Below are 9,383 nucleotides of genomic sequence, written 5' to 3'. Positions count from 1 at the left end.
GTGTTCATGCTAAACCCAATTCCAGGCAACCGGCTGCCCTGGTAGCTAAACCGATTTTGTTTGCCAATTTCTTCAGTTCTAGAAATCCGACCATCTTGAAATTTGTTTTGCGTGAGCAAACTATGAAGTTGTTTCTAAGAAAAATCATGTTCAATTTTTATGAGTTGATTAAACCTGCTTTTCAGTATTGTTTTTGTTTCAACATTTCTATATCAAGTAAGCAGGCTACTCAGGTTGCTAGCAAGTTTGACGTCTTTAAGTTTTTTATACTTTATCAGATATTTTAGAGCATTCGGATGCAAAATAAGTTACTATTTTTCTTTCTATTGATGTACATAGGTTTTAATTTCTATTAATTTTTGATGTCCAATTTACATTACTTAAATTTTTATTCTCACTAGAAATCCTTCAACTTTTTACCCACTGCTATTCTGAAAAACCACGTTAGACTTATGCTTTAAACATTCTATTAATCATAAGTAGTATTTTATTGTGGAAAGTATGAAAAGCTTTACATAATCGTAACTAGATAACTTCTTGGAACTGAAGCCACATATTTACACAAATGGAAAGAGGAAGGGTCAACGGAATTTTTATCAGAATATTGCATCGTTATTGGATTGGATATTTAAACGGTATTGGCCTCCAAAGTTGCTGGATAAACGGATAAACGGTTGCCTGAAATATGAAGTTTTTTATGCTTGCTCGTGATAGGAATGGTGCCACTTAACATAACCACGGAGAAGCATTCCTCAATCTTGGCAGTATTCTGTATTCTTCGAAAGAAGTTTTTCATAAATTATCAGTCAAATAAAATTGGAATGATCTCCCTATAAAGTAACCCCCTGTCAGTTTTCGACCTGATGGTTGTAGGGTTTAATGACTAAATTAAAGGCAGACGTCGCGGTTGTATTTTGTATGCTTATCCTTAACATCTCAAGGAAGAGAGCAAATCAGGTTTTTTCGTCAGTGTAGATTTGTTTGGATATACTTTTTTTATGGGTACCCACCTTTCACCTAACTTGACGTGATCATATCCATAAGATTCCTTTGCACAGTTATTGATACCGCTTGCATTAAAAAACTAAAACTAAAAAAATCCCTAATTTAAGAAAAAACCCTAATCTTTGCTCGTTATCTTGCGGTCTTTTGCCGGCACTTAAGCCATTAGTGTTGAAAAAAAATAGTAATTTGGTAACCCTTTTTTCTATTAGAAGGTTGCCTATTTTATCATTTTATCCCCGACTAAGAATATGCAATTATTTAGATGGAGTCTTTTCTTCAAATTGATCTAGAAAGTTGCGATCGGACGGTACTGGGACACACTTAGGTTGGCTGATTGGGATCATCTAGAATCCCCAAAAGATTCTTTTTTCCAGCACTAGCTTTGAGCAGATAACAACATCAGCTTGCCATCTTTTTGGTACTTTTTAATGCATGTGGCAACTGTTGGGAGGCTCCTTGTACTATAAATCACATCAGTCAGTTCCATTACTGGAGAAAATAAAACGGAATGTGACGTCCTTTTCATTGATTGTGAACCGCAGCTTCTGTTGAATGTTCAGAATGTTCCAGGGGCTTCAAATGGTCGGATGGAGCGAACCAGGCCCGCACTTTATAAACTTTCCCTTCGCCAGAAAGACCAGAATCTGATAGATACTAGTATCTGTCTGGCTGAGCGTAACCGGCTGTCAGGAAATACAACACAACAGCCAAATTTTTCTCAGACCCGGATAGAGGAGACGGTGTGAATAAACTTTTACGCAGATAACTTCATTGTTCTCCTCCTAGCTACTGGAAATTAAGATACAACGCTCTCAAGTTATGACAGTATGTAGTGAGAACGTAGACTAATGAAAAATCGGAACATATTTGTCGCTGTTTTGATGCTCACGCTAGCACTCATCAGAAGTCAATAATTGTGTTTCTTTAGCAGGATTTTGGGGCGGTCTGGTGACGAGATAATAACGGCTCCAGTCTCTACTCGGCAGGACCGGGGTTCAAATCCTAGCTGGATCGATCCTGATTATGGATCCGGAAAATTATCGCCTTAATAAAGCCAGATGTTTGCTAGCAATGTTGCATCTTCAAAACATCTTGTCATTCGGCTTATTTTCAGCATTTGCTCTTATACTGCCAGGTTGCGTAAGATTCAAGGTCAATTAAAGTATTTTTTTATTACTTATGCTGATTACTTGTTGTTTTTTTGTTACTTTGGATTTTTAATTTAATCTTTCTCTTTTATAAAGTAATTGACATAGTTTATTGACATAGTCTTTGATTTATGAATTATAACTGCTACAACTGCAAGGAAATAATTTCTACGATGTTGTTCTATTCTTATTTCGCTCGGTGTATGAAAATAGGAGTCAGTACAAGAAGAAACAATGAAAATCAAATTGAATGAACTGCAAAACTGTAAAAAAAAATTATTGCAAAGTATTAAAAGTGACACAGAAAGATGAATTTATTATTCTATTAAACAAAGAAGGCACAATTCCAATGCGCTTTCTCGAATCGAAAGGCACTACTACTAATTAATCTATAGGTCGTGAAACGAATTAGAATGTTTTCTAGTTGTATAATAACGATTTATAAACGTCTTCAAATAAATGAATCAAATGTGTAAAATTAACAAATTTGCTTGTTTTCCCCCATTTTCTCTTCGGCGAAATTTGTATAGTAAAAAAGGTAAGAAAAAAATGATCATGTTTGGTATAAGCTTTATTGGTAGATGATTCAGTTGATAAAAGGGTAAAAGAAAACTACTTCTAAACATCCATCGCTCTCCGCAGCTGACTAGAATTTCCTCTTTGAAGAATCGATCCGATTTGAAGGTTGGTATTTCGTCCCGAGGCAGCTGTCATCTCATGCCCATACCTGCAAGTCGAATCCCACCAGATGGTTACGATTACTTTACATTCCGTTCCGAATCACCTTGCAGTTTCTTACCTTCCCGAAACCCGTCCTGGCGTGACTAGAAATGTTGTGAAACGCGCGTTACGCAGACAACGGGAAGTCTCTCAGCGAGAGAGTCCTTCGTCCGGTTCATCCACCCGCCGTCCAACGAGCCGTCGACGTAGATTCACCATCAACGGACTGTCCGGTGGTATACCTTCGCGTTGCAGAAAATGCATCGTTTCCCGGGCACAAACGGCCCATCCCATTGCTTCCGCCTGTCGGCCACCGATCACGCTCGGCTGCACCGGTTGTCTCCCGTCAACTGGCTGTTCATCTTCATCGTCCGTATCCTCGGCGTACGGGTCGTTTTGCAAAAAATCCAACTCATCCTGTAGCTCACGAATGCAGCCAAGAGCTTGCAGCATAAAGTCCGTAACTGCACCGCGTCCGGTCGAGGGTGATGATGAGTCGGGTGTGGTGGAGCTAACGGTGGTGCTCGTTGCCGATTCCATTGCCGTGGGAATGCATATCCTTTTGCCAGCCGTGGAACGATCCGCGTGGTAAGGGCCGGATGGAATTGTGTCCCGTTTTCGCTTTCTCGTACCGTCTGATGGTTGGCAGGTGCCAGATCTGTCACCACTCTTTGGAACGCTTTTTGACATGGTGGTAAGATGGCTTTGAAATTTGACACTCACTGTGTTGTTAAGGACGCTAACTCAACCGGACATCCTGTCACACGCACACAGCACCGGGCACACTATCAACACTGAGTTCCCCGTGATACAATACCCCAATACAATCACACTCAATCCGCGCCGATAACGAGCACGGATTCTGTAATCACTGCAGGTGTCACTTACAGCGCTGATGTTTGGTAGAGTGAATGCAATGAATCATCCGGGAAAGGTGGATCGAAGGTTTCGACTGTACGCGATGCACCGACTCGCTCGACGGCACTTCCCAAACTGAAACCGCGTGTTGTGCGTCGGGTGTCGGACGCACTTCGGAAGCGGGCAGGTTCTTCTTTCTTCCGCCCAACACTCGCACTCACACACATAAACATCCATAGTCGTTGTACTCGCACTCGTCTGCCGCCTGTCGACGGTTTCATAACGGTTTGTGCGTTCTGCTCAGCTGTCCCCCTTACCAACCAATGTTGATCGGAAGGGCGAACCCGGGAGGAATATGCACGGGAACATATGCAAGTTGCTGCTGCAGGCTGCAGACCGAAACGTACGTGACCCGGCAGTATGATCCCGCGAAAGCTGTACAGACGGTGCGTTGTAAGGGCGAGAGCCAGAGCGAGATGGTACGAAAACAACTGCCAGGGTTTTTGGTTGTTGTTGTTGTTGTTGTTGTTGTGTAGGTTGAAGGGACAGTGAAAGAAAGGCAAAGGGAAAGGACGGGATTTGCCTATCCTCTTTGCACCCAGTTTTATCAAAGGATCTGGGCACCATGGGCGCAAAGCTGAGAGTAGCGAGGAGTATGGAATGACTGTTGTTAAAAGAATATTAATTTATTTTATTCATAAATATTATTATAATTTATTATTACGGTTCTGGATAATGATGATCCTAGAGCTATACCAAAAAACCTTCCGAAGCCTAAGTCTAAATTCCCGAACGGCCTAACAGTAATTACCTCGCTACTAGTCCCATAGCCATTTTAAAAATAAATTTCGTTTTTTTTTAAATTTATTAATGTCTTTTTATTTTTTAATGTGCCTGACTTTCCACACAAAACATCAACTTCGGAGAGAGGTGAACTCAATAAAATATTCTTTCGTTTGCTGCTCAAGTCAGTTAGTCTTTTCAAGTCTTTGCAAATGATGTTCCCGCCTTCATTATTTTATCGATTACCTTACAGTCGAGGTACCTGTACCGTAAACCAGTTCAGGTAATGAATTTTGATGTGCCGTACATTTTACTTAATTTATTTATTTATTACTAACTATGAGGGCACGTCTCCGTATTGTCCATTAAACTTAGCTTAAGTTGGAAAATTGAACCGCAAAGCACACTTTTTATGATATATTTTTAAAAGTATACGATTTTTTTTCCAATTCATTGTGTTAAGAAATCAAACCAGAAAACTAGTTCATACCTGTCTAATAATTCAAAATCACAAAACCATTTTTTTTCTCACCGTTCAACCGTCGTTTTTATTTTCATTTTTCCATCGTTGTATCGTGGGCTGCTCCGTTCTGCCACAGCCCGCGTGTGGAGGTGATGTTTGCGCAGACTGCGCAGTACCGCGTGCAGCGTAGGCCACAAATCGGTTCGAACAGCTGCCACGAGTATTGCTTCCACCAGCGCCGATCAGTTCCGACCCTAGCCGAAAATTCGTAGCCAGAAGAAAGCGGGAAAGAGACACACGTACATGCACACGGCAGGACAGGAAGCGCACCACCCGGCACTAAGCGCAAGGGTTCGATCAAATGCGCGTACAACTGCTAGCAAATGCTGCTGCTGCTGCTGCTGAACGGCAAATCAGCACCGGGACAGAGAGGGAACAAAAAGGACTCGGATGGTTGGAGCGGGAATGGGATAGAGATGCAGGGTGTTTGATGTTTTGTTTCGCGTTTTTATGCTCTACCTTTTGTGTCCAGTTCCTCAACACCCGATGGCGTGCGTCGATGGTGGTGCGCTACGCGTGCCATGCGCAAGTGACGTACGCTAGCAGCACGCGCTGCAACTTGTAGTTTTTTTTTTTCTATGCTGGTGCCCTCAGCAAAAGGGATGCGGCGCTGTGAAGAGTAACGTACACTCAAGGGTTAGGGGATCGGTTTACCTTTATGCTTGAAAGGGCTCGAATCGAGCCGGCCGGAGAGCAATTAAATAAATGAACGAATAAAACTCCATTACATTTTATTTGCAGACGTATTGTAAATAACACGTTCTACATGCAACATTGAGTTACGATCAGTTTTAGAACGTCTTACCTACGGGAAGGATCTTAGGGGGTTTTTGAACCCCATTGACCCAATTGGTCCTTCCACGCAATCGAGGTGGACTCAATCTTCACATTCCCGCCATTACCATAACAGCGTTGCTGGCGAATCGGTACGTTGCTGAGCAGGGATGCCCAAAAATTGGAGCTCAGCACATCGTCACGGATTGGCGATGCATCTGGAAAATCGTCATCAGCCACAGACTCAATGCTGTATTGGCTGGTGCACAACAAAGTGCCACACGGACTGCTGCTCGACAGGATGAATCGGGCTCCTTCAGACTGCTTATTCTACTCCCAGATAGAGACTTTGGAGCTCAAGTTTGCCCTGTGCGCTAGGGTATCTAGTGCTTGGAGCATACTGATGCAGGCTATGGAAGCCATCGTCCCAAACCACAACATCAACTTCCCTTCCCTCCTCTTACCGATTTGAAGTCACATTAGCATAAGTAAAAGGATTCCCATCCTACGTTTGTTGGCAAACTACATCAACTATATTGTTGGAAACAAAAATGCAGCAATTTGGGAAAATATCCTAAAATATTCATTGTAATACCTGCACGTCCTCCTTACATGCACCGAACTTTTCTTTTGTACACTAGCTTTTAAGTTGTTTTAAATTAACAATTAAAAAACAGTTTCTGAACGAACGTTTCAAAAGACAATCTCTTCATACAAAAGCTTTGTCTTCAACAGGATTATCAAACAAATACATCTCTGATCTCTTCATCTCTGATGAAGAGTGATAAGGAACGATTGATGTGAATATCAAAGTGGGTTTTATTATTTTATTGTTGGATTTTATAATGTAAATAATTGTTTAAGGTTAAAGGCCAAAGAAAGATCTAGCTTTAATAAATTCCAATCATAAAACCTTCGTGCAGTAACCGTACTCGTGCTTAACATAACTTTTACTCATTTTCGAGCAAACAACCATCGTGTGGATATGTTATGCCGAAGACGCGTTCACTCATCAAAGTTCATTACGCTTTTCAGTGAAACAAGTGTTCTAGGAAAAGAGAAGAAAAACAACTACCATAAAAACAGCATTTAATAATACTGGCGTATGGAACGAAACGAAGCCCTGCATAAGTCAATTACACTAAGAGCGCAACATCCATGTGGAAAAATATCACTCGATAGATGTCTTGGAGACGGATGTCTTAACGAAACGATGATGCTATCTGTCTACAGGAGAGTGTACAGATTCGTCCTACCCGAAACAACAACAAAAAAGAGCAAGAAAACCCCCTGAAATCTCCTTGGTAAGTAATCCGCTTGCTTGCTGTTGCTCGCTTTTGCGAAGAGGAATATTTACGTAATGCAAATTTAGTCGATTGCTCGAGGACTGCCCCACAATCAAAGCCTCCAAAGAATAATGCCGAAATCTGTTTAAAGCATGCAGTCATCAGTGTGATGCGGGACCAGAAATGCGTATAAATTGTGTTGACAGTAAAGAGCAAATATAACCGATCATGGGTTTAGTATAACGTTAAGTGCGTGGGTAATGTAAGCCCAACTCACAGTGTCACATTGCTAATAACGCCGATTTGAACGTTTTGGTTGGTAAAAAGCTATTAAGTGAGTATAAACCGACACACATGATATTTTTGTGACCGTTATAATGGGTTTGTTTCAACAGGATTAATTTTTTAAAGAGGTTTTTATGTTTCTCCCAAGCTACAGCTATATTTCAGTACCTCCACCCTGTCGATATCAACGTCATGTGGCTAACTTGTAACTGTATATGATGATTTTAATAATGTGTATGATTAGTCCTCATATACAAGGTACATTATATGCCAAGGGTCTTCATAATTGTTGACTGCATCTTGCACAATGAGCTTCCGTGGTTCGCAAGATAAATTGGACGAAGTAGTATGGATGATTTCTTGATAGAATCCTCTTCGTCCATGCTGCATTTACCAAGAAACCATTAAGCTGAGTGGCACCCATTTGACTTCAGGTCTTGCAATCAAAAAGATATCCAAAAAGTCGCCGGATAGCCGGCGTTAAGCATTGAAGAAAAAATGACATGGAAAAGGATCAACAAAGGAGCCCTCTGATGTGTCAAATGTGTCTTTATTATTGCAATAAGTCCAGTTCTAACACATGATAAAGTGGTTAAATATGAGTGGAATTGAAGTTTGTTATATTTGAACAAACGGCGATTCAATTTAAAGCAAGCCATGAAATGAAACAATCTAAGTGTGTTAGCGCCAACCTCGAATGTAATCCGCAATGCATGAAATACATACATCGATACCAGTATTTGTATTATTGTTTAGTGATATTTGATAACAAAGAAAACAGTAAATATGGATTTTAAAAATAAAGTTTAGAGCGCCAAGTACCACCAAACAAGCCAGAAACACCCATAAAAGGCGCGAGTGAGAGCTTTCCGAAGAATGGATAAAAAACGTATGCAATAAATGCACAATTATTTGTTTTAATGTCGTTAAACCTTTTGAATATTATAATTATGGTTTGCAATAACAACTTTCAAATTATATTTCAAATGATAATACGGCTTGGATAAAACTAAACTCTTCAATGCTTAACGCTTGGATAACTTCAAGTAATACGTTTATTTATTCTTAATCCTGATTTGCCATTCGAATAATTAAAGCGCACTTTATAAAAAAAAAATCCAAATGAGGTCCTATTCCTGATTTAAATTTTTGGAACTTCGAAAACCAACTATCGTTGCTTCGCTTAGTTATTACGTTTGTTGCTTCCTGTATTTCTATCTTCGTATACCTTTCCATGAGGTTCGTTGCTTGATCGCAAACGATCCTTAAACAGCTGGTTGCTCGATCAAACTCATTCAAACGCATACCAACAAAATTGCAGCCAGCTGCAGCGGAATGCAGTGTAAGCGTGCTACATTAAGCCGAACGATCCAGGATAAGATCGCTACGCGCACGCATACACCCAACCAATGCCACAACAGGAGCAACATAAGGACATGAAAACAGTTTCTTAGCTCGAATGCAGCTGCTGTGCAGTGGAAGCAGGACTAAATCGAATGAGCTGCAGCAATAATAACAAAACATCCTGCCAAGAAGTTTACTTCCGTTTTTAGAGAACAAACTTAAATATATTCTTTTTCTACTATGATTCTTGGTGTGGTTGGCTATTAAAGTAAAAGGAATAAAAGCTTGGTGGCATTTTGTTTTGATATAAAATTTAGAAGATTTCCGTAGACGACCTGACCAGTTAGTTGTATATAGTTGTTTACTTGTTTAACCTCAACACTTCAGCCAACGCAACGCTGAAGACGCGTGGTTGTTTTCATTTTAATTATCACTCCTACGATACCTTGAGCACTGTTTGCAGCCATTTACCCGTTAGAATAAGACAGACGCACACATTTCTAATCGACACCACAGTGCGTGGGACACGTGCCATAGCGAGATACTTGTCACCCGCTAACGATGAGCAACAGTTGTATTTCGCCTATTTAATATCCTCCTGCTATCCAGAACACTCACACCACATATACACACTATCGTTGTCAACGATAATTTTGA

At 40.5% G+C, this 9,383-nt stretch overlaps 3 protein-coding genes across 3 annotated transcripts in view; all 3 read right to left on the bottom strand.

The window, feature by feature from the left end:
• The window catches only part of LOC126559075 (coiled-coil domain-containing protein 25), a 318,194-nt gene that overhangs the window by 169,538 nt on the left and 139,273 nt on the right, over nucleotides 1-9,383 (bottom strand). The window lies entirely within an intron of this gene.
• Nucleotides 1-9,383, bottom strand: part of LOC126565981 (serine protease snake-like) — a 320,396-nt gene that overhangs the window by 275,596 nt on the left and 35,417 nt on the right. The window lies entirely within an intron of this gene.
• On the bottom strand, nucleotides 3,024-3,563 carry LOC126566024 (uncharacterized). Its single transcript, XM_050223227.1, has one exon. The coding sequence runs from the start codon at nucleotides 3,561-3,563 to the stop codon at nucleotides 3,024-3,026; it is 540 nt and encodes a 179-aa protein (XP_050079184.1).

Source organism: Anopheles maculipalpis, chromosome 2RL (genome assembly GCF_943734695.1).
Source record: "Anopheles maculipalpis chromosome 2RL, idAnoMacuDA_375_x, whole genome shotgun sequence".
In the NCBI taxonomy this organism is placed as follows: domain Eukaryota; kingdom Metazoa; phylum Arthropoda; class Insecta; order Diptera; family Culicidae; genus Anopheles; species Anopheles maculipalpis.
This window is presented reverse-complemented; position numbering and strand designations above follow the sequence as displayed.

What these genes read in the sequence shown, in the direction of transcription:
- LOC126566024 (XM_050223227.1), bottom strand. Translation starts at nt 3,563, where the DNA reads ATGTCAAAAAGCGTTCCAAAGAGTGGTGACAGATCTGGCACCTGCCAA.